This window comes from Octopus sinensis, linkage group LG7, assembly GCF_006345805.1.
Source record: "Octopus sinensis linkage group LG7, ASM634580v1, whole genome shotgun sequence".
Taxonomy (NCBI): Eukaryota; Metazoa; Mollusca; class Cephalopoda; order Octopoda; family Octopodidae; genus Octopus; species Octopus sinensis.
The window spans coordinates 21,722,235-21,749,571 of NC_043003.1; the positions used below are offsets into that span (position 1 = coordinate 21,722,235).

Here is a 27,337-nt window from a genome sequence, read left to right on the forward strand (position 1 = left end):
GGAAACTTTACAGTCATGTCCACAAGGTATGGCTAAACAGGCCATTTGGTCTGGGATGTACAACCTGTTGCTCCCTCCCACTCCATCTTCTGCCAAATCCCCCCTTATTTCATCTTTTTTCTATTTTTTTGGGGGGGGGGCTTTTCAATAATTTACTCTTTTATAAGTTTAATGCTTTTTCTTCTAAAAATACATTGTTGATAAAAACAAAGTCTTTTAAATTTCAGTGGTGCAACTAGAGTGAGCAATGCCCAGGGCAGCCCTTGATTTTCCCCACTATACAGATTTACACAGCAGGCCCAAAAATTCCACCCTCATAAAAGGATCAACTGAGAGACCAATTCCACCACCTTCCCCCTCCCAGCTATGCTACTGATATATTTTTAACTATGGTCAAATTTTACACAATAAGAAATTAAAAGCAACTTACTTTCAATAAATTATTTGTAGCAGAAACCTGAAAGGAAAAAAGAGAAATTTGATCAAAAGAAAAATGTTATTTTATCTATAAAAAAATATGATACAAATATATTTTCTGTTTTATCAAAAAACTTCCAAAATACTTAATGAAGTAAGTTTAGACATTAAAATAAAACATACTTGATAACTAATTAATCTCCAAACTAAATCAGATTAAAATTACTTCCAACAATTTGGAAAGATCTGGAAATTTGAACTTTTGAATAGATTACTTTTTGGCGCATGTGGTTTATAGATGAAAGACTTTTACTGTGTTAAAAACCAATTTAAATTGTAACAAATTTCCAAGACCGAGGTAAATAGAACAAAATATATAACTGCATTTAATTGCCAATCTATCACAGAGTTGATGACTTAATTTCTAACTAAATTCTTTCCCTTTTACCACCACTAGAGTTATCATCATCATCACTCTTTTATAATGCTTGCATAGGTGAGATAGAATTTGTTGAAGTAGATTTTCTATGAGTAGATGCTCTTCCAGTTGCAACACTCTCCTATTTCCAAGTAAGGTAATATTTCACCATGGCTGGACAAGTTTTTTTACAGAAGATTAGAAACAAAAGACATCACTTATATAACAGTGATGCTCATTTACATCTATCACATGATATCAAAACAAAGAGAGTACATACACACACATAATGAGCTTAAGGACTTGAGTCAGCCCAAGGCTATAATAGAAGACACTTGCCCAAGGTGCCACACAGTGGGACTGAACCTGAGACCATATGGTTGAGAAACAAGCGTCATAACTAGTCACACCTACCAGATAACAAAATTTATTCACTTTTTCCAGTCACACAGGACATTTCATCTGCTTCGTTTCTTTTCCGTTTTGCAATTATCAATTCTACATACTTCAAATATCTTCTCTCACAAATTCAAACATGTTTATTTTAAAGGTAGTAGTTATGGTCAGACTGTTCAATGCTCAATCAGATGTTCTTTCTTTAAATTAATCAAGTAACCCACAATTCTGAGTTCAAATTGTACCCTAGAATTATTTTTGACTTTCACTCATCTGAGCTTAATATAACTACCAGCAATATACTAGGGTTGATTGAATTTATTAAGTGTCTCTTCCACAAAAGATTGATCTGTGTAAACTAAACAATAATCAATACTGGAAATTTAAAAACATTATAGACGATTGCACTTATTTTCTAAAAGGCTTAAATATGCATGGCCCTTGACTAGTTTTAGTACCCAAGACTAAATTCATGAAGCAATCTGTACATGACGATTCAACAAACAATACTCACAGCTGGCATTGCATAAATAAATCGGAACAAGTGTATTTTGAAAAGTTCCAAATCTCTACCAATGATGGCACTGCAAAAGAGTAACAAATACAAATATTTAGTCAAGAAATAATGAAATCTAGATAATGTAATAATGTAGTGGGGACAGAACAGCCAGAGTTAGCTTTGCATGAAGAGAAACTATAGTGTGGTAGATAGACAAACAGATAAAACAAACAAGAATTTCTAGCCATGACCATGTCATTCACATTCTGAAGGCAGTGGGAAGCTTGGTGAGTAAGTTGTAACTATTATTACACTGAAAATAGCAAGCAACTATATAGATAGTCAGATATATAGATAGATATTTAGGTTTATATATAGACATACATACAGAATATATACATATATAGAAGCATATATATACATATACAAATGCATACATATATACACACATACACACACACATATATAATTATTGGCAATATATATTTTGAATCCGCTCTTCAATGTAAGGTTTTTCCTCAATTTTTTATAATAGGATGAATTTATATTGAATTTATTTATTTTGTTTATTGCATGCTGAAGACCATTATTTGGAAGAACCAATGAAACAAATCCATTTTTAAAGGTGTATCCTTTAACTAGTTTAAATCATATCTTTATTTCTGTTCTATTTTAACAAAAGTGTCCAACGAACGGGAACGTGAAACTGTGAGTAACAGCTTTTGTTATATTTCTGCTACACACACACACACACACATATATATATATATATATATATATATATATGTGTATATATATATATATATATATATATATATATATACACATACATATGATCAGTAAAGCTCTCTCAGTGGGAGGCACCAGTTGCACAATAAAATATTTAGCAGACTGTTGCAGAGCCCGGGCTGTGATTGTGAATTACAGGCTTGCACAATTACAAAGGATCTTTTGATGAGACACAAATCTTTAGAATTTCAAGAGAAGACATTCTTACTTTTTGCAAATGCATTAGAAAAATCAATAAAAATTTAAATAATCCTTGTGTATTCTATGTGTTGGTGAGAGTGAATTTAGTAAAAAAAAAAAAAAAAAAATTAGGATTTCTAACACAGGGCTATATCTTTTTTATGTTGGCAGTGGATAGACTAATTAATCTACTACTTGACTGGGACTTATTTTAACAACTCAAGGAAAATGAAATGGAAAACAGACCCTAGCAGAATTTGAACTAAGAATATGATATAGCTAAATACCACAAGACACTGTATGGACAAAGACAGCTGTGTAAAGAAGCGTTGATCCCTAACTGTGGAGGGAACCTGTGGTAGAGGTAGACTCAAGAAGACATGAGATGAGGTGGTGAAGCATGATCTCCAAACTTTGGGCTTAACAGAGGCAATGACTAGTGACTGAGCACTTTGGTGATATGCTGTGCTTGAGAAGACCCATCAAGCCAAGTGAAATTCCAGTTGTGACAGATGCCGGTGTCATGCAAATGGCACCCATGCCGGTGGCACTTAAAGCACCTTTCGAGTGTTGGGCCTCATAGAGGCAAGGACCAAGACCATTTGGCATTATGCCACGCTTTGAGTGTTGGGCCTCAGAGAGGCAATGACCGAGTCCATTTACCATTATGCCATGGTTGAAAAGAAGACCTACCAAACCAAGTAAAACCACAGTTGTGGCAGATACCAGTGTCACGCAAATGGCACCCGTGCCAGTGGCACATAAAAGCACCCAATACACTCTCGGAGTGGTTGACATTAGAAGGCCATAAAAACCATGCCAAATCATATTGAAGTCTTCCAGCTTGAAGCCTTGGTCAAACTGTCCAACCCATGCCAGCATGGACAACAGACATTAAGTGATGATGATGACTTTGCTCTTAAAATTAAAAAAATAAAGAAACCTAAATTAAGGTATTTTATATCACATTTTGGAGGGGGGGGCTTTTATTTTCAGTACAGAAAACAAAACTCTTGTGCTTCCTGTAATTCAGAATGTGTTGATAATTTTATACTAATAAATAAAATAATTAAAAGAAAAAGAACAGGGACAAAGAGCCTTACCTTTCAATCGCTGTTCCATTTTGGATCATCCATACATCAGCATATGTCCGAGCAATCAAAGAAAGAGCAACCATCACAAGGTACCATGACTGTAATAGAATTCAAACACTAACATTTAGATAATTGATTTTAAAGACAGAGCAACAGAAGGGGATGAGAATCTAAGATATTCATAGAGAGTAATTATTAATCTATTTGGCATAAATATGTGGCTATGAAGTTTGCTATACATAACCACATAGTTTCAGATTTGGTCCTACTGAATGCTTGCAACAGATATAAGATAAAGCTCCTTTCCAAGTCACATAGACCTCTAGGGCCAGTTTTCCAGATTCTCTGACGTTATACTCCTCCCTGGATAGGATGCCAGTCCATCACAGGATTACTCACTTTTGCCAGCTGAGTAGACTGAAGCAATGTGAAATGATGTGCTCAAGAACACCATGCATTTTTCAGTCCAGGAATTGAAACCACAATCTTATGATCAGGAGTCCAAAACCCAAACCACTTAGCCACATGCCTCCACCTTGCAACAGAGTGGATTCAGAAAGAGGTACCTGAGGTGCTAAGTGGTGATGTTAAACAGGGCAATGAATTAAGTCTGTAGTTTCTTTCCCATGCATGACTGATGTGATATATATATAAAAAAGAAAGACATCAGTGGATCTGTCACCCCAGAAACTATGCTGTTACCCCAAGACTGTGTCAAAACAACATAGACTTTGAAAGAGAAATATAAAACTTTACCTCAACAGACAGCCAGCCTGGAATCATAATCTTCAAAATCTTTAACAGCCGCCTGTAAAAATTAAGATTTAATAAATTTTTTTTTTTAAACTGTTTAATAAAATAATTTTAAAAAAACCTTATCAATTAGTACTTCTGATTTTTTTTTAAATATAAAACGAGAAATTAAGTTGGAACTGAGGAGGAATCCACAGCTTCATACTTATATCTTGATTACAAGATCTCTGAAGAGCAATCTTTGTTCAATAAATTTCTAGGGCAAAAGAAGCAAGGGAGCATCTGAAACTTAATGCAAAATAATATTACAAAAGTCCTGGCTTGAAAAATACCTGTAATTCAGTTGTTTACAGTCTTTGCTAAAGTACATTTAGTGTTCATTTGTGTATATATGTATATTTTATTCTTTTGTTTCAGTCATTAGGCTGAGGCCATGCCAGAGCACAATATATATATATATATATATGTATATATATATATATAAAAAAATATCTATCATTATCATTGTTTAACATTCAACTTCCATGCATATATGCATGGCTAGGCGGGTTTGACAGGAGCTGGCCAGATAGAAGACTACCCCAGGCTATTGTGTCTGTTTTGGCAGGGTTTTTACAGCTGGATGCCCTTCCAAATGCCAACCACTTTACAGTGTGGACTGGATGCTTTTTATAAATATAAAATTAACTGGCACTTCGCCAGTTACAATAAGGGTTCCAGTTGATCCAATCAACAGAACAGCATGCTCATGAAATTAACATTCAAGTGGTTGAATACTCCACAGACATGCATAGCCTTAATGCAGTTCTCAGGGAGATTCATTGTGACATAAAATGTGACAAGGCTGGCCCTTTAAAATACAGGTACTACTCATTTTTGCCAGCTGAGGGGACTGGAGCAATGTGAAATAAAGTGTCTTGCTCTAGGTACAGATCAACCGACAGGAACATACAATTCTTAAGTACAAATCTTGTCCAGACCAGACAAAATTTCCATCTCTTCATTATTATAAAAATAAATTCCTTATCAGCTAAGAGGATGCATTAACTCAGCTATGGAATACCAAACTGATTGGATACTTCACAAATGGCACATAGAAACTTGTGTAGAAGTCTGCCTTTGTGTTTGTTCCTGCCACTGCTTCATAACCGGTGTTGGTTTGTTGACACAAACTTCAATCCCAACAGAATTGCCTGTGTACATCAAAGCCTATGAAAGAATAGGCAGCCTAAATAGAAGGTGTCTCTCTTTTGGCCAAAGACACTATAATAAGATCCAGTGATCAATGTGCTCATCTGGCTCTAAATAGATAAATTCCTGTGTATGGCTGGGTGGTTAAGAAGATCACTTTGCAATTACACGGTGTGTGTGTGTGTGTGTGTGTGTGTGTGTGTGCTTGTCCCTGCTACGGCTTGATGACTGGTGTTGTTGGTTTGTTTATGTGTCCATAGTTTAGCAATTTGACAAACAAGACCCATAGAATAAGCGCCAGACTTGAAAAGTAAGTACTGGAGTTGGTTTATTTGACTAAACCTTTCAAGGCAGTGCCCCAGCATGGCCAAAGTTCAATGACTGAAACAAGTAAAAGATAAATAATAACAAATTAAGAAAACTTAAAGCAAGTTTCCCTTCAGGACACACATATGGAAACTTGGCAACATAGCATCATTTATGTACCTGACTGAAAACATTTCTAGTATTCATTTTTTTTTAATATTTAATAATAACTGTTAGAAAGAATTTTTTTTTTTTTTTTTCACAAGGTCTGAAATTTGTTGATTGCATTAACCCCAGTGCTCAATTGATACTTATTTTATTGATCCCAAAAAGATGGAAATAATAATAATAATAATAGTGGCAGTGAATGGGCAGAAACAATACAAAATACCTAGCAGTATTTAGTTATATTTGTTTATGTTCTGGAGTTCAAATCCTGATACAATAGACTTTGCCTTTCATCCTTCCAGGATCAATTAAATAAAATACCAGTCAAGTACCAGGGTCAATATAAACTGACTATACCCTTTTCCAAATTTGAGGCCTTATGCTTATGTCAGTAATTAATAATACTTTCTAACATAGGCACAAGGCCAAAAATTTTAAGTGAGGGAAAACAATTATATTGGCTCCAATACTCAACTGGTACTTTATTTCATCAATCCCATAAGTAAAAATGGCAAAGTTGCCCTCAGCAGGATTTGAGCTCAGAGCTGGAACGAATACAATAAGGCATTTTTTCCAGCACTCTAGCGATTCTGCCAACCCACTACCTCGTGTGAGCTGTTAATTATAACACTTGTTTTATGTCAAAATAAAGAAAAACAAATATACTAACGCAAGAAAAACCTGGTCCACTGCTGGCTTTTCTTTCTTTTCATCTTTCTAGAAATAAAAGATGAAGAATGCTGTATCACCTAAGTTAGTCAAAAGTGTCTTAAAATCATTCATTTTTCATTCAAAATTTTACTTCATCCAGATGAAAGTGCACACAAGCCCAATGAATTACTCAGTATGTTGGATTAATAAACAATATCAAAGTATGGTTAGAGACATCATGAAATATTCATTAACTCTGCAATGCTTATTGTTAATTATTATTGAAACTTCAGATACTATAGTCTTATACAAAGAAAATGGCAAAATTGAAGGTTTATGCAGGCTCTAAGGACTCCTTACCAGTACCTTAGGAAACACATTCAACTGAACTTGTCATTAGTTTATTACATAGTTGGAAAATAGAAACCAATTTATCAAAAAAGTTAATCTGTAACAATCTACCATTAAGTCTATGAAGAGATTTGTCTTTCCAGTTCTTTAATGCTTTGGAGAAATGGGAATAAATAGCCATAAGTGAATAACTTAAACTAAAAGTATCTTACAGTTTCACTTCTTAAAGAACATGAATGGTAGAAATTTCATTTCATGTATATTCAGATTTCAAAAATATAATGGAAATTTTGATTTATTTAAATTAGTTCAGAAAACAATCTTACCTGTGGAATGACAACCTCAATTTCTTCATTTTTTCTGAAATCAAATTAAATAAATTTTAAGTGAAAAAGAAACAAACTTTTTGATGAATAAAAACTAATAACACATGAACATATATTATACAAAGAAAAAGGCAAAGTTACAGAAGCATCAATGACAATTCAAAACCAAGAATTTTCTGAGAGAGGAAGGCCTTCTCTTGGGGAAACATACAGAAGTGGTGCAGTAAAATTCAAAAGAAAGTTGCAAGGCTAACTCATTTTCTGACTACCAGGAGAAACATCAAAATTGCAACACAGATGAAGAACTATGGCAGAAGGGAATGGAAGAACTATGGCAGAACATGGAAATGGAAGAACTATGACAGAAGGTGCTAATGGAACAAAAATCCTGAAACGAAGGTGGAGGTGAATAGGCAACACCTTAAAGAAACTTAACATCCCACATTATATGTCAGACCCTGAAAGGCGGAAGAACCCAGAGTGGCAGAAGAAAATATGCTCTAAAAATACCCAGAGGCAGGATAAGCAGGAGACTAAAGCAAAGCAGAAAAAGCAGGGATCCAGCTAAAGGAAAGAAGACAAGGCAGTGCAGATTTGAGAACAGTGGATAAAAATCATCCCCAGCTTATGCTCCATAGGGAATGAAGGGATTAAAAAAATACACAAGGAGCCTCTATGTGGTCACTGAACGTACTGGAAACAGCTAAATTTCCTTCAAATCACACACACACCATACCATTTTACAAGTTGAAGGACACATTATGCAATATGTTCCTAGATGCAGTACATCTAAAAACAAAATGTTGATGAAGGGGAAAAGATGAAATACTTTTGATCATAGATGTGCTCAGTCAGGGTTTACCTGGGGCTAAAACAACAGTAACACAGGACAACATTTTACATAATGGTCTCACTGTTCCAATAACTACTTACAACAATAAACTGTAACTGATTCAAAAAGAGGATCCTCTACACCAGTAGTTCTCAGCCATCTTTTTCTTATAGACTCCTTAATTCCTATTTCACATGGATGGACCCTCATAATAATTTGATGTTTAAAAAATCCTATTATATTTTTATCATTGAATATTATTAGGAATTGTATACAAAAAGATTACCAGGTTAGGCCCTGATCTGGAACCCAGAGAGGCAGAAGAGAATCATCATCATCATCATCATCATCGTTTAACGTCCGTTCTCCATGCTAGCATGGGTTGGACGGTTCGACCGGGGATCTGGGAAGCCAGAAGGCTGCACCAGGCTCCAGTCTTATCTGGCAATGTTTCTACAGCTGGATGCCCTTCCTAACGCCAACCACTCCGTGAGTGTAGTGGGTGCTAAAAATACCTGGAGGCAGGATACTAAGGCAGAGCTGAAAAAGTAGGGTTCCAACTGAAAGTTTGCAATTATTTTTTCTTATGGTCCCACTGGTGTAGATGTAGGGGGGTGGGGGGCAGAGGAGGCAGTCTGCCTAGGATGGCACCACTTTTGGATGTGGTGGAAGAAATATGTATCTTTTGTAGGGGCCCAGGGGCAGCACACACTCTAGCTATGCTAGAACATGGACCCCTTGATTCTTCTTTCACATGGATGGACCCTGATAATCATTTGATGCTTAAAATATTTTATTATATTTTTATAATCAAACATTATTAGGAATTGTATAAAAAAAAATTGTTAAAATATTTTGTGCATTGTAGAAGTACAACCAGTTTGTTACTCTTTACTCTTTTACTTGTTTCAGTCATTTGACCGTGGCCATGCTGGAGCACCGCCTTTAGTTGAGCAAATCGACCTCAGGACTTATTCTTTGTAAGCCTAGTTCTTATTCTATCGGTCTCTTTTACCGAACCGCTAAGTTACGGGGACGTAAACGCACCACCATCGGTTGTCAAGCGATGTTGGGAGGACAAACGCAGACACACAAACACACACACACACATATATATTCATATACATATATACGACTGGCTTCTTTCAGTTTCCATCTACCAAATCCACTCACAAAGCTTTGGTCGGCCTGAGGCTATAGTAGAAGACACTTGCCCAAGGTGCCACGCAGTGGGACGGAACCCGGAACCATGTGGTTGGTAAGCAAGCTACTTACCACACAGCCACTCCTACACCTATTGCACATAAATTTTAACAAAATTTTATATGGACCCTGGTTGAGAACCACTCTTCTACACAGTTGTTCAGTATGCTAGAAATAGTAGTCAAGCTCCTTCAAAATCACACCCTAATACCTTAAAACAAGATTGCATTGCAGTGCTAAGTATACAAAAAACAGGGCAGTTAAGGTTAGAATACCTTTGATCACAGGTCAAGTCAACCAGGGCTGACTTAGGCCTAATCTAGTTCAGCTCTAACAACTCTCCCAGCATTAATTACTTTATGATTTAGAAATGCCCTAAATGTATAGTTTTTGTAGTGTGAGTCATGTGAGATCACTTCAGTGCACTTGTGGTAAAATGGAATATCAAAAACTAATAAATAGGTAGAGAACAGCCATCATACTGTCAGTGACAGGAGCTGACATACATACACACATCTATTTACATGCCTCTGTTTCTTTTGTTTGCAAAAATATTTCTGTATTAAGTGTATTCAGTTCATTCTTTCAAGCCATAAACTCAATTGAATGCAAACAGTTGTCAACTGAATATTTTCATTAAGTAATGTAGACAATGTGTGGGTTGGTTTCATACAGAAGCTAACAAAAACGTAGCTGTGAGGTAAGAAGCTTGCTTCCCAACCACATAGTTCCAGGTTCAGTCCCACTGCATGGCATCTTGGGCAAGTGTCTTCTATTATAGCCTTGGGCCGATCAAAGCCTTGTGAGTGGATTTGGTTGATGGAAACTGAAAGAAGCCTATTGTATATGTGTGTGTGTGTGTTTATCCCAATGCCAATGTGTTTATGTTCCTGTAACCTGGTGGTTCAGTAAAAGTGACTGATAGAATTAATAGGCTTACAGAGAATAAGTCCTGGGGTCGATTTCTTCAACCAAAACAATTTAAGGCGGTGCTCCAGCATGGCTGCAGTCAAGTGACCAAAACAAGTACAAGAATAAAAGAATCTAAAAGAATAAAAACAAACAACATGATTGAGGCCACATTATCGGTAGAATTAGTGTGTCAAACAAAACGCTTCTTAGCATTTCTTCTTGTTTACACTACCAAGGTCAATTCTACCTTCCATTAATTTGGGGGGAGGTGGGGTGACAATAAAATAAAGTACCACTCAAATAATTGGGTTGATGTAATAAACTAATCTAGTCCCCAATAAAACAAAAAATTGCTGGCCTTGTGTCTAAATTAAAAACCATTATTTCATCAGTAAAGATGGTACAGTACTGTGAACTTTTCAAATTATTGCTTCATCTCTGGTCAGGGCCTGGTCAAGCAGACCTTTGATCAAAGGTATTCTAACTTTGACAATGCTGTCGCTTTAGGAGTGGGTGGAATGAAAGACTAATTATTTTAATGTGTCTTTTTTTCCCCCCTAAAGAAGACAGTAGAGAGTAATTTGAAGGATATCTGAATTCTATTTCTAACACATCAAGCAACTACTCAGAAGCTTTTCATTGGGCCCAGCATAAGAAGTTACCTTCTTGAGTTATGCCAACTCATAATGGCCAGTTCCCGGTTTCCAAGGTGTATAAATTCTCCACCTGGATGGGATACCAGTCCATCGCAGAATTACTCATTTTTGCCAGCACACATCATTTGGTCCAGGAATCAAAATCACAATCATATTTCTTTATTGCCCACAAGGGGCTAAACATAGAGGGGACAAACAAGGACAGACAAAGAAATTAAGTCAATTACATCAACCCCAGTGCGTAACTGGGACTTAATTTATCGACCCTGAAAGGATGAAAGGCAAAGTCGACCTCGTTGGAATTTGAACTCAGAACGTAATGGCAGACGAAATACCTATTTCTTTACTACCCACAAGGGGCCAAACAAGGACAGACAAAGGAAGTAAGTCGATTACATCAACCCCAGTGCGTAACTGGGACTTAACTTATCAACCCCGAAAGGAGGAAAGGCAAAGTTGACCTCGGTGAAATTTGAACTCAGAACGTAAAGGCAGACGAAATACCGCAAAACATTTCGACTGGCGTGCTAACGTTTCTGCTAGCTCACCTCAAAATCACAATCTTACGATCACAAGTCCAATGCCCTAACCACTAAACCATGCACCTCCACTATTGGGCTGAGGCACCTTTGCTGATTCAGATTCAGTTCAACTCTTTGGCTTTTAAATTATTCACTCAAATGTAATGCGTATTTATTCACAATGTTTTGAATTAATCCTGCATTGAAGTCACCAAGGATGACAACTTCAAAAAGAAGCTAGTCTTCCATTTCATTTTTCTTAAGATGGTTCTGAAAATTTACAGACTTACATCAACTGTTTGAGAGTCAACAGTATTTACCTACTATTTCATCATCATTATTTAACATCCGTTTTCCATGCTGGCATGGGCTGGACAGTTTGACTGAGGTCTAGAAAGCCAGCAGCAGCACCGGGCTCCAATCAGATCTGGCAACGTTTCTACAGCTGGATGCCTTTCCTAACACCAATCACTCAGAGTGTTGTGGATACTTTTTACGTGCCACTGGCACTATTTGTTATTTTATTCTAACTTCCACTTGTCTGTGCTTGATAGGAGTCAAATGCAATTTGTTGAGGTAGGTTCTCTACTGCTGGATGCCCTTCCTGTTGCCAACCCTCACCTGTTTCCAAGCAAGGTAACAGTTTCCCCATGGTCAAACATGTTTCTCACAGAAGACTGGAATCAAAGAATGTCACTTGCATAATAGTGATGCCTATTCACAAACATCAAATTATGTCTGAATGTGGGCACACACACACTGCATGCATGCACACGCACACAAACACACACAACAACCCTCTTTCAGCCTCAGACCACCATATCCATTTACAAGGCCTTGGTCAGCCTCAGGCTATAGTAGAAGGCACTTGCCAAGGTACTGTGCAGTAGGACTGAACCTGAGATTACATGATTTGGAAGCAAACTTCTTAACCACACAGCCATGCTTGCACCTATATGTATATTTGTTTTTAAAAATCATACATTGTTATTGATGCTATGCTATATTTATGACCAAAACACTTTACTCTTGCCAGTTTGTGTTCACTTAGCTGCAGGAGAGACACAAAGAGGAAGCACACATCATTGTAACAAGGAGCACTGAAACAAAGATAAAAAGTTCTAAAATCAATAAGGTATATCATGTTTTTGTTGCTTTTTTGTTAAGAACCACTGCAAACAGTCAAGTGTATTGCTGGTCCATAGTGCTAAGCTCAAATCCTCTATTTGGCAAAATCTGCATTAGACTGGCTAATATCCAAGGAAGATGATATCTCCTAAACAGTGAATTTCTTTAAACCTGGGTATATGCTAACATGATAATGTAACTGGGTTGTGATGAGAAATTTTTTAACCCCTTTGATACCAAACCACCTACAACTGCATTTGGCTTTATAGTACAAAAACTGCCATTTTTAAAGTGCTCATAATTAAATGAAAACTTTACATTTCAATTTTTTTGTAAAAATATATCTTTTATTAAATTTGTTCTGAACACCAATTTAATGATGGAAAGCTATTTATTTTATTAACTCCAACCAAACTTTGATAATTTTCAAAATCATTTGAAACACATTTAGCATTTCCTTGTCACAGTAGTGTGGTAAGCAGCTCGCTTCCCTACCATATGCTTTGGGGTTCAATCCCATTGTACAGCACTTTAGGCAAGTGTCTTTTATTACAGACAAAAGCCAACTGAAGCCTTGTGAGTTAATTTAGTAGATGGAAACTGGATAAAGCCTGGTGTGTGTGTGTGTGTGTGTATGTGATGTGTTGTCCCCCACCATCACTTAGGAAGCATTGGTTTGTTTACATCCCCATAACTTAACAGTCAGGCAAAAGAAATGATAGAATAAGTAATAGACTTATTGTAAGTACTATACTTATTAAAGGCAGCGAGCTGGCAGAAACATTAGCACGCCGGGCAAAATGCTTAGCAGTATTTCGTCTGCCGCTACGTTCTGAGTTCAAATTCTGCCAAGGTCGACTTTGCCTTTCATCCTTTCAGGGTCGATAAATTAAGTACCAGTTATGCACTGGGGTCAATATAATCGACTTAATCCGTTTGTCTGTCCTTGTTTGTCCTCTCTGTGTTTGGCCCCTTGTGGGTAGTAAAGAAATAGGTATTTCGTCTGCTGTTACGTTCTGAGTTCAAATTCCGCCGAGGTCGACTTTGCCTTTCATCCTTTCATGGTTGATAAATTAAGTACCAATTACACACTGGGATCGATGTAATCGACTTAATCCCTTTGTCTGTCCTTGTTTGTCCTCTCTGTGTTTAGCCCCTTGTGGGCTATAAAAAAATAAGAATAAGTACTAGACTTAATAAGTAAATACTGGGGTCATTTTGTTCAACTAAACCCTTCAGGGCAAAGAGCCAACCAATAATTCTCTACAAATCATGAAATCCTTATAACAAATTATGCAATCCATGGGGGATCTCTAGTCCTACAAAGAAGAAGGCAATTTCACTGGTGCTGGTGCCATGAAAACAGCAGCCTGTAAACTCTGTAAAGTAGTTGGCATTAAGAGGGACATTCAGCTACAGAAATCATGCCAGAACTGAAACATATGAAAGCAATGCAGCCCTCTGACTCGCTAGATCCTCTTAAGGCATGCTAGCATGGAAAGCAGACCGCAAATGGAAATAATGATCATTTATATTTTACTTGCTTCAGCTATAGGACTGTGGCCATACTGGATCACTGCCTTTAAAGGGTTTTCATCAAACAAATTAACCCTGGTGCTTATTTTATTGGTCTCTTTTGCTGAAACACTCAGTTATGGACAAACACCAATTACCAACCAGTAAATAGGAAGAAACACAGACCCAAATACACACACACACATGATGAGCTTTCTCAGAGTTTCTGTCTACCAGATTTACTCACAAGGCATTAGTCAACCTGGGGCCAAAATATGAGACATTTGCCTAAGACACTGTGCAGTGGGACTGAACCTGAAAGCAACATGGTTGCAAAGCGAGCTTCTTAACCATACAACCATACCCATAACTATATATAAAAAGAAAATGCAGCAAGGCAAAGATGATGGCATACCAGCAATAAGCTTTTTCTATAAATTAATCTGTTATACAAAACTATAGTCTCTCAACCATTTAAGACAGTAAAATTTAGAGAAGAACAATTCATCAAATAACAAAAGTATCATTTGTTACTAAACCACCTGAGTCTAACTCGGGTTCCACCATACAAAATATTATCCTTTATATCTGTTTTTATTTTATCTTTTACATTTCAGTCATTGGACTGAAACCGACTTGAAGGGTTTTATTCAAACAAATTGACACCAGTACCAATTTTGAAAGCCTGGTACTTATTCTATTGATCAGTTTTACTGAACCGCTAAGTAATAGTAACATACACAAATCAGGACTGGTTGTTAAGTGCTGGGGGGCACAAACACAAAGACACACACACACAATGATGGGCTCCCACCCACACCCCAGTTTCTATCTTCCAAATTCACTTACAAGGAATTGGTCAGTCCAGGGCTATAGTAGCTTCTTAACTACATACCTTTCTTTCTTCCTTCTTGAGTCAATTAAAAAAGTACCACTTGATTACAAGGGACAATTCAATCAACAGTGTCCTTCCCCTACAGTTTCTGGCATTGCACCAATATAGAAATCAATAATATCGAATCTGAAAGCTTTCATGCAACTCTTTTGTTCATATGGAAATGGTTATGCAAGCTCTGACGGACAGCTGCTTTTCAGCATGTGATACTCCCAACATCATGCACAATTTCATTGAGAAAATTTTCTCTTGGCAATACTCTGTCACAGACTAACACCAACAATGAAAACTTGTTCAACTGATTTGGGAAGGTAGCCAAATATTTAACAACCAACAGGAACAAATTTGATCTTAGGCTGATATCATCACCACCACTATTTTCACAAGTTCTTCACTGGCATGGGCCGGACAAGACATCTTAAGACAATTTTCTCTGAACATCTGCTCTTCTCGATATATAATCTTTATTTTTGAAGTATAGTAACTATATTCTTTTCATGTCAAACAACTGGGACAAACAAATGTCATTACTGCCTAAGTGGTGTGAATGTTAAGGTAAAATATACACACATACATAAGATAGACTTCTGTAGTCTCCATCTATGAAATTTCATTCACAAGGCTGTGTGGTTGAGAAGCTTGCTTCCCAATCATGTAGTCCCAGGTTCAATCCCATCTTGTGACTTTAAAGGCAAGTCTCTTCTGTAAGCATGGGCTGACCAAAGCCTTGTGAGTGGATTCATTAAACTTGAAGAAGCCCATTACATATAAGTTTGTGTGTGTGTGTGTGCGCACATACATGTGTGTGTGTGTGCACACATGCATGTGTGTGCATGTGTAAGTTACATATCTAAGTTATCCTTAGAGCAATCAATAGATGAGGACGCAGCATCAAAAATACTGACCTCCTATAATCAAACTCTCGATAGCACTTGATATCTCTGCATGAATTAATCATTTATATGGTATTTACCAACAGGTTTATGACTCCATGCAATTCACTCCTTTGTAAATCAGCACTAGTCTAACTTGCCTCACAAGCCATTCATCTACCCCTAGGGTTCCTTAATAGCCACCTGATCACAAAGCAAAGGACTCTCCCAGAGGCCTTCACACTGACAAATGCTAGGTTCTAGTGAAGTACATCTCTTGCAGCTGTCCCACTCAGAATATAGCAACTGTAGTATCTATTCCTGGCAAAAAGCCAAACTGCATCTCATTTAGGCTAATTCTGTCACTAATCAATTTTGCAATAATTTTTTTGTGCAGCTTTCATAACCTAATGGAAACAGTTATTGTAAAATTATTGAAGAACAAGGTTAGCCTTGATGAGTTGCAGTTCAGCTTAAAGTTAAGAAAAGGTACCACCAATGTCATATTCCTAGTGAGACTGCAAGTACTTATCTTGTATAACCCTATTATACCCAACATTTATCAAACTTCAACAGAGTCCCTTGTTCTATGATTAACATTATATCATCAGAAGGCAGTGAGCTGGCACAATCATTTGCACGCCAGGTGAGATGCTTTGCGGTATTTCATCTGCTGTTACGTTGAGTTCAAATTCCGTCGAGGTCAACTTTGGCTTTCATCTTTTGAGGGTCGATTAAATAAGTACCAGTTACGCACTGGGATCGATGTAATCGACTTAATCCTTTTGTATGCACTTGCTTGTTCCCTGTATGTTAAGCCCCTTGGAGGCAAAGAAATATTATATCATCATCATCATGCTTGCATGAGTCATATTATATATATATATATATATATATACACACTCTTTTACCTGTTTCAGGCATTAAGTTGATCAAATCACCCCAATACTCTTTTTCTCCAAGCCTTGTACTTATTCTATCAGTCTCTTGTTGCCAAACCACTAAGTTACAAGGAAGTAAGCAAACCAACAAGCGGGGAGGGGAACAAACACAAAGGCAATTCGCGCACACACCCACACACAAGAGGCTTCTTCCAGTTTCCATCTACCAGAATCCCTCACAAGGTTTTGGTCAGCCCGGGTGACTGCTGAGGACATGCATAAGCTTGCAAGGAATGAAGCCAGTATGCTCCACTGGATGTGTAATGTCAGTGTGCATACTTGACAGAGTGTTAGTACCTTGAGAGAAAAGATGGACCTAAGAAGCATCAGATGTGGTGTGCAAGTATGGCATGGTCATGTGGCGAGAATGCATGAGGGTAGCTGTGTGAAAAAGTGCCCCACTCTAGCAGTTGAGGGAATTTGTGGAAGAGGTAGACCCAGGAAGACCTGGGATGAGGTGGTGAAGCACAACCTTCGAACATTAGGCTTCACCGAGGTAATGACTAGTGACCAAGACCTTTGGAAATATGCTGTGCTTGAGAAGACCTGGCAAGTCAAGTGAGACCATAACCCGTGACCTATGCCAAGGGTGTAACCAGCCCACTTATATGTACCTTTCCTTCATTGGACACTAAACTCTGCTTGCGAAGACCTGTTGAGGCAAGTGAAATTGAAATCAAATTCGATGACTGGCATCCATGCTAGTGGAGCACTAAGAGCACCATGCGACTGATTGGCGTTATAAAGGGCATCCAGTTGTAGAAACTCTGCCAGATTAGATTGGAGCCTGGTGCAGCCATCTGGTTTGCCAGTCCTCAGTCAAATCATCCAACCCATGCCAGCATGGAAAGCAGACGTTAAACGATAATGATGATGATGATTTGCTGAAGGTGCTAAATAGTGGGATTGAACCCAAAACCGCATTGTTGAGAAGCAAACTTCTTACCACACACCCACTCCTGCACCTGTGTGTATTTGTATGTGTGTGCACATGCGTATGTGTGTGTGTGTGTAAGCAAGGTCATGTGGCTGAGAAGTACACTTTGCAACCACATGGTTTGGGGCTCAATCTCACTGCATGGAACCTTGGACAAGTGCCTTCTACTAGAGACCAATGTCATGTAAGTAAAATTTGGTAAATGGAAACTCTACAAATGTCCTTATGTTGAAAAGCTTATTCAGCTAGACTGTTTGAATAAGAGACACTACAAGTGAAACTTCAAAGTCAATATGTAGAAGGAATTTAACTCTACTAAAAGCACAGAGTTGTTTCATCTGTAAAAGTCAGTTGTTTATAACTTTATAGATTAACTTTAGCATTAGCACAGAGAGAAAAGGAGGGAGACAGTGTGATTGTGCACATGTGAGCATATTTATGTTTAAACCAGTCTAAAACCAGCGTTATTTATGTTGTAGCTGGTGACTTTGCAGTTCAACAAATTAGTGCCCAATAAAATAAGTACCAGGTTGAAAGTGGAGCCTTGGCTGGTAGCTAAACAAACCAAGTCGCTGTTGAAAAAAGTGTCTCGGCATGTGACATTCCAGATGTTGGGCCTACCACCACAGAATGGGAAAATTATCATACCTATTTCTTTACTGCCCACAAGGGGCTAAACACAGAGGGGACAAACAAGGACAGACATAGGTATTAAGTCGATTATATCGACCCCAGTGCGTAACTGGTACTTAATCTATGGACCCCGAAAGGATGAAAGGCAAAGTCGACCTCGGCGGAATGGGAAAATTATCATACCATTAGCTTAGCACCGCTGGCTCAAACTGGGAATGCAAACCTGCGACATCTAGGCCATGATTTATGATCTCATTTAGAGCAGCATGACATGAAAGGCGGTTGACACAATAATGGCATGACAGTTGGTGGAAGCCGAGTGGATCCACAGTGACGTTTGTGAGGCTCACAGTTTTCGAGGCCAAGCCTCAGGGAAACACGATCCACAGACAGTCGCTAACAAGCTGAGTGCCAGTCGAGAATGATGGCACTGCAGTGAAGCTGGGAAGCTGAGCAGAAACATGCCAGATGGTGCTGGTCAAGTCGGCACATCAACTCTTCCGAAATGGTGCTACATTGGATGGCGTCCCATTTGTTTTGGCGGGGACAGAACTAATTCATAAATACATATATATATGTATATATTTGTGAAAGCAGCTTATGTTGTGACACGATCTCTTCCTCAGCAGTCGTTTGGATATAACGAACCACCTCGGTTCTTAAACAAAAGCAAATATTCAGTCTAAATTGTAAACCATCAGTAAAACGTGGGTGTGTCCCGACACCGACATACATTTAATATGAGGACAACATTAGATGTATTATTAAATCGTCATGCAACCCAAAAGCGGACAGCCAATGAGATAGATATTTAATCTCAGTAAATAAATATGTTAGGTAAAACGAGAGCTTTTCCTTTTTGCTAAAGGCATGTCAGAATAATGCCTTTATACAAGCTGGCTGTGTTGCTCAAGCGGGATTAAACACACACAAGACGACAGTGCTTGTTTATGCTATTGCTTGACCTGTAGGAAACAGTAGCTGAATCTACTTAACTCACATTTCACCCTCTTAGGAAACAAGGCCACATAAAATAATGTTGCCCTAGGTGCGCTACGTCAACGACTACAACCACACTACGCAGTCAGGATATATAACTGTATTTGTCCGGTTGTAGTTAATATGCTTAGTGTGTGTGTATAACTTTAAAAAATGGAGATATTTTCGAAAGATACGCAAGTGTTGTATTTCTAAAGACGCAAAACTAAAATCAACAGAACGTATATAACATTTAACAATGTGTTTATAAAGACACTCCCAGGCTTTTATAAAAACATGTCTATTGCATATTTACATACGAGAGAGAGAGACCCAAAGGCAGATTTCATATGTTTTTAAAGGTCCAGAATTTTAAATGCGGTAATTAGGAGGGAAATATTACACACTTGGTTATTTATATGTGCATGTCTATGATGATGCATGTACAAGTGTGTATGTGTGAGTATCTACTCCATTCCTTAACTCCTGGTGGGTATATGTAGATAATCTATCTACATATCAATTCAGTCTAAAGACAGATAGACAGATAGATAGTCTACTATATATATATATATATATATATATATATATATATATATATATATATCAGATAGATAGATTGTCCACTTTGGGATTGCGTGACGATTTAATAATACATCTAATACCTATCCACCCACCTATGTCTATCTAGAGCACACACACACACATGTATGTATATATATATATATATATATATATATATATATATATATATATATATGTGTGTGTGTGTGTGGTGTGTGTGTATATATATATATATATATATATATATATATATATATATATATTCGAGAGACCCGTACATACATCAAAGTTAAACGAAAAGGAGAAAGGAAATGGCATGATAGTAAAATTGAGGCGGAGTGTCAAAGAATGAGAGAATGGAGTATGACGTACTCGGAGAATGAAAAAGAGAGGGACAAATTAAGAAGAAAGACGGAGTGGGAGAAAAAGAGAGAATAGGAATTATATACTGAGGGGGAAAGATATAAGGGAGGAGTGAAATGCAGAATGTGTGTGTGAGAGAGAGAGAGAGAGTAAGTGTCAGGGTGATATGTACTTCGAAATATGGGTACGCCTTAAGAATGAAATTGAATTAAGGTTGACTTGGTTCGTTGTTTGAATTTGGCGAAAAAAAAAAAACAAAACAATGGTTATTTGATTAGGATTAATGATGCTAATGTTTGAGTAATCGATTTATATACATACACACAATGTGTGTGTATATGTATGCATATATATATATATATATATATATATAAACGTATTTGTGTTAATGTAGGAAAAAATTCAATCCTGACATTTACTTCTTTTTTTTTTAATTTACTTTACGTTAAAGCTTGATGAGGGGATTAAACTTGAAATCATAAATACACATATATAAATATATATACATACGCACGCATGCACGCGCGCGCGCACACACACATATAAATGTTAAATTGACGTTATTAAAAGCTAATTTAAGAATAACGGAACAAATTTACTGATGATTCAATGCGAAGAGCATGGGCAAATTTTATATATACATACACACGCGCGCGCATGTATACACATATACGCATGTATATTTATATGCACAGATGCACAAATATATGCGTGTGTATATATATATATATATCTGTGCGCATATATTTGTGTGTGTATACATATATATATATATATGTATATATTTACACACATTCAGATAGATACATGCATACATACACACTAACGTATATGAACGCGCACATACATTTATGTGTAAATAGACCGACAGAGAGAGAGGAGGAGGGGGATGGTGAGAAGATAAAAGAGAAAACAAAGAAAGAAATGAGAAAGAGAAACTGTAAGAGAAAGAGATGAAAAGGGGAAAAAATGTGTAGTGAAGGGGAGTGGTAAAAAGAGAGAAAGAGCAAGAAGGCTTGTGTGTGTCACTCCACCTCCCTCTGTTTCTTGTAGAGAAAGAGAGGGCATAGCGAGACAGAAAGAAAAAGAAGAAGAAAGAAAGAAAGGAGAGGAAGGAAGAGATGGGAGAAAGAGGGTAGAAGGAAAGAAGGAGAGGAAGGAAGAGATGGGAGAAAGAGGGTAGCAGGAAAGAAGGAGAGGAAGGAAGAGATGGGAGAAAGAGGGTAGAAGGAAAGAAGGAGAGGAAGGAAGAGATGGGAGAAAGAGGGTAGAAGGAAAGAAGGAGAGGAAGGAAGAGATGGAGAAAGAGGGTAGAAGGAAAGAAGGAGAGGAAGGAAGAGATGGGAGAAAGAGGGAATAAGGAAAGAAGGAGAGGAAGGAGGTGGTGGGACGAAGAGGAAAGCGAGAGGGGAAAGAACGCAAGGCAGCGGAAAAGTAATGGATGGAGGGATTGATAGATTAAATGAAGACGGGCGAAGGGTGTTCGTTAAAAGATGAAAGAAACGTATATATATAAATGAGTGTGAACGTAGGACGATAGATATTGAAGGATTTTCATAAATAACCTTTCTCACGCAGACACATGTGTGTGTGTGTGTGTGTGTGTGTATATATACATGTGTGTGTGTGTGTATGTCTAAATGTGTGTGTGTGTGAGTATATGAGAACGATGAGGGGGAGGTTATGAAAAATTTGAGTCCTTGCATGCCGGTAATGATTGAATGCATTCCCATTAATAAATTTATTTGTATAAATTATTTTCTCGTGTCTCACATTTGAAATATAAATAAATTTTTCACTGAATAAAAAAATATTAAAAATAAACTAATGCAAATTCTGTTTCAAAAGTACGCTTTAACTTCCGTGGAATCGAGGATGCATTTCATTTTATTATTATTTTTCTTTTTAACTGTTGGGATGTGCACAGGGTGAATGAATAATGTAGTGCTGGGTGATATTTGAATTATGTCATGGCTTGTTAGGTTGGTTATATACTGACAGCTGGTTTGAAATATACGCACAAATGACAACATTCGTACGCAGAAATTTAAGAGGAAACGGCAAACGAAAAATACTAAATAAAAGCATATACATACATATATAAATATGTGTATATACAAACATACATGCACACACACTTGGTCATCGGCTGAAAAAGTTATTGAAGTGACTCAAGGGCCGGGAGTTTCGTGAATGGTACCTATGTGAGTTAAGTTTCGAAAGAAAGAAAAATTTCGACAAAATAAATCGAATGGACTTACTTATTGTGAAGACGTTGCGATAGAATACGATACAAAAAGGCAAGTGCAAATCCTGAAGCTGTAATGACAGCCGACGAGCGCGGCGTCAACTTGCTTGCAATTGGGGCCATGACAGCACGGCGGTGTAGACTGAATAGTTGAAGCTCCAGTCAGATTTTCCGTCGGCAGGTGAAATGCTTTTGTTTATTGTTTTCGTTTTTTTTTTGTTTTGATTTTTTTTTCCCTTCCTGGTGAGAGAAAAAGAATCTACGATGATAACCAACACTGCTGAGAGATAAATGTCCCGCATATTTATACATGAACAAAATAATATTTTGGTTTAACAAAGAAGACTACGCAGTCCTGTCACTAACTAGAAATAACGACCAAATCTCACTGTGCAGTCATTGAGTTTCATCCGGGTTCGATCCCGCTATATACCAATTTGGACAACTGTCTATTACCACTATAGCCTCAGGTTAACCAATGTCATCTAAGGGAATTTTGGTAAACAGAAACTGGGCAAGGGTCTCACACACACACACACAAATATTTATTATATAGATAGGGTTTAATTCCAAGCTGTATCCTCTTGAAGCACATCTGCTTATTCCAGTATTCCAAATCCTTATGTAGACGTTATATTTGTGTGAGGCATGCATCACTCTTTACTCTTTTACTTGTTTCATTTGACTGCAGCCATGCTGGAGCACCGCCTTTAGTCGAGCAAATCGCCCCCAGGACTTATTCTTTGTAAGCCTAGTACTTATTCTATCGAGCCCTTTTGCCGAACCACTAAGTTACGGGGACGTAAACACACCAGCATCGGTTGTCAAGCGATGCTGGGGGTACAAACACAGACACACAAACATATACACGCACATACATATATATAATTTATATATATATATATATATATATATATATATACATACACACACACACACACACATATATACGACGGCCTTCTTTCAGTTTCCGTCTACCACATCCACAAGGCTTTGGTCGGCCCAAGGCTATAGTAGAAGACACTTGTCCCAAGGTGCCACGCAGTGGGACTAAACCCAGAACCATGTGGTTGGTAAGCAAGTTGAAAATTCAGGGAAATACTTTTTACAAAGTAACTATATATCAAAACGGGATTAGAAATATTTTTGGTATTTTTTATTCACCATTACACGTATTTCTTTTGCTAATAGGAGTAATAAAGTTGTACATGTAGGAGAAACATGTAAGATATCTCCAATTAAAAATTCATCAGACAAAAAATTTTAATAACATTTGATTCTCTGTATTTGACCAATAATGATGAATGAGGGTGAATTAAATGATATATATAAATTCTTTATTTATTGAAATTGTCTCCAATTCAAGAGATGGTAAACCAATTGCTTGGTGGCAATTGATACAGAAGAGAGATTCTCGTGAATCAAGAATTCTTCAAGACATAGGAGTTGCTATATGGTAAGTAGCTTGCTTACCAACCACATGGTTCCAGGTACAGTCCCACTGCGTGGCACCTTGGGCAAATGTCTTCTACAATAGCCTTGGGTAAACCAAAGCCTTGTGAGTGGATTTGGTGGACGGAAACTGAAAGAAGCCCATTGTATATATGTATGTGTGTGTTGTTTGTGTGTCTGTGTTTGTACCCTCACCATCGCTTGACAACCGATGCTGGTGTGTTTACGTCCCCGTAACTTAGCGGTTTGGTGAAAGAAATGATAGAATAAGTACTAGGCTTATAAAGAATAAGTCCAGGGGTTGATTTGCTCAACTAAAAGGCAGTACTCCAGCATGGCTGCAGTCAAATGACTGAAACAAGTAAAAGACTAAAAGAGTAAAAATTGACGTATCATTAATGAAGAGACAGTCTGACAGAAGACAAGAAGACAGCTGTGGACATGTTTCTACTTCAGTATACACCATCAGCACAGCAGTCATCTTGCCTTATCTTCAGCAGACAAGACACTTAACCCTTTTACATTTAAACCAGCCATATCCAGCCTGAATATTCTACCTGCCTTATGATCAAACTTGCCATATTTGGCTTTTCACACTTACCCTACAATGTCATTCTGAAATAAATAATTACATCATTGAAATCACAAAGCTATGAGATAAGGTGTGGTTAATTAAAAATAATCCTTTCTACTAAAGGCACAAGGCCTGAAATTTTGGGGAAGGGCTAGTCGAATATATCAACCCCAGTATGCAACTGGTACATATTTCATCGACCCTGAAAAGATAAAAGGCAAAGTTGACCTTGGTAGAATTTGAACTCAGAATGTAAAGGCAAACAAAATGCCACTAAGCATTTTGGCCAGCAGGCTAACAATTCTGCCAGCTCACCACCTTTTGATTAATTTAAAATAATGATTTCAAATTTTGGCTCACGACCAGCAATTCTGGGGCAGGGGATAAATGGATTACATTGACCCAATGTTCAACAGGAAGCAGGGTAAGTTGATTATATCGATCCCTCAGTTCAGTTGGTACTTATTTTATTGGCCCCTAAAAGGATGAAAGGCAAAGATGACCTTGGTGGAATTGGAACTCAGAATGTAAAGATGGACAAAATGCCACCAGGTATTTTGTCTGGTGTTGTTAATAATTCTGTCAGCTCGCCATTTTTTGATTATTTTAAAACAATAATTAATTTAAATTGATTAATTTAAATTTTGATTAATTTAAAACAATAAGCATCATGATTAATTAAAATTTTTATTGATTTAAAACAGTAAACATCATGATTAATTTAAAACAATAAGCATCATAGTTGGCAGTGTAATCTGAATGCTAAAAGGTTAACATATACAAAAACAGAGAATTTTGAAAATGTTTGATCCATGAGATTATCTTACCTTCTTGGGAGTTGATACTGGTTGCCGATAACTGAATGCAGCAAAGATAATTTACAATAATAATTAACACTGCTGAAAGTGGCTGTGTTGTAAGTAGCTTGCTTACAAACCACATGGTTCCAGGTTCAGTCTCACTGCGTGGCACCTTGGACAAGTGTCTTCTACTATAGCCTCAGGCCAACCAAAGCCTCGTGAGCGGATTTGGTAGACAGAAATTGAAAGAAGCCCGTCGTATATATGTATATATAATATATATGTATGTGTGTGTGTATATGTTTGTGTGTCTGTGTTACTGTGTTTGTCCCCCCCACAAATTGCTTGACAACCGATGCTGGTGTGTTTATGTCCCCGTAACTTAGTGGCACAGTAACCTTGCTGAAGCAGTCCATCCAAAAATTATAGTCAGTTATGTTGACCTCACCTCAGTGTTTTGATATGCATTTAATTGATCTCAGTTTACTGAATGACTAAGTTCACCTATGTAGTGAGTTACAAGCATGTAGGAATTTATATTATAAGGCATTAACACTAGTACACACACACATGCAAATATATATATATATATATATATATATATATCACGTGATCATATGACCGACCAGGCTATCAGATGTTGCTACACATCGCTGGTCACAATGCGCTTCGCATTGTTTTAGCCTTCAAATGACGCTACCCCGCTGGCTAAGCGAGCAGGCCAATATATATATATGTACGTACACACACACACACGCACATACACACACACACACACACACACACACACGGTGAAATACCCCGTGTAAAAGCGCATGTGCAATGCCATGTAAAATTCCTTGTGTGGTGTCATAAAAGCACCCAGCACACTCTGTAAAGTGGTTGGCATTTGGAAGGGCATTCAGCCATAGAAACCATGCCAATTCAGACTGGAGTCTGGTGCATGGTCCAAACCCCACTCCCACCTCCCACAGCTTACCAGCTCTGGTTACACCATCCGACCCGTGCCAGCAAAGACTAAACAGACATTAAATGATGATGATGGTGATGATATAGTTTGTGTCTTGGGAAGGTCATTACGTCAATAATAATAAACACATGCACTGGTTCAATATCACTTCTTTATTGTAAGTCAAATTTCTTAAATATCTTAGGCAGACTTTAAAGAGGGAAAGCATGTCATTGATGATGTCAATGAATCGCAATGAAAGGCCTTTGACAAACAAGCAACAGATTGATTCTTGAACTAACACATTAAACAAACAATCAGTTAGTCAGTTAGATTGACTAACAATAAAGAAATGATATTGTTATGGACCACCTGCCGTCGCTCGGTCGATCGGCGAGAAAGCTCGCCACAGGAACTCGGAGAGGAGAGAGAGACAACAACAACTACAACAGCAGCCGCAAGAAGAGACACAAAGACAGAGGCAATCGAGAGAGACACAAAGAAGGCAATTGGCTCACATTTAGTTTATATGACTATTAATTGTTACAACATCAAATACATATCAGATACATTTAAAGAGGACATGTCAAATTAAACAACTCAATACATCATACAGGTATACCACAGATCAAAGCATTTAAACTGTCCGGTAACAACACATCAAATTCAATAACAACAGCATTTCAAGAGTACATGTCCAGAGACAACAGTTCTGTTTCAAATCACATTAAAGTTACAGTTCAAAGGACATTAAAGGCCTAACAGTTCAATGTTCATTACACAGTTCTCTTTTGCCTTAACACAACTCTGTACACAATGTCTTTA

General features: G+C 37.4%; 1 protein-coding gene across 1 annotated transcript in view; it reads right to left on the minus strand.

The window, feature by feature from the left end:
* Positions 1-23,085, minus strand: part of LOC115213849 (ATP-binding cassette sub-family D member 3) — a 55,026-nt gene extending 31,941 nt beyond the window's left edge. Inside the window, exons 1-7 of the mRNA XM_029782787.2 lie at positions 22,751-23,085; positions 7,540-7,573; positions 6,882-6,928; positions 4,550-4,601; positions 3,803-3,891; positions 1,746-1,815; positions 431-457 (exon numbers count right to left, since the gene is read on the minus strand). Coding sequence (XP_029638647.1) covers positions 431-457; positions 1,746-1,815; positions 3,803-3,891; positions 4,550-4,601; positions 6,882-6,928; positions 7,540-7,573; positions 22,751-22,860 — 429 coding nt within the window. The 5' untranslated portion in view covers positions 22,861-23,085. The remainder of the gene's footprint in view (positions 1-430; positions 458-1,745; positions 1,816-3,802; positions 3,892-4,549; positions 4,602-6,881; positions 6,929-7,539; positions 7,574-22,750) is intronic.
* Positions 23,086-27,337: the final 4,252 nt, after the last annotated feature.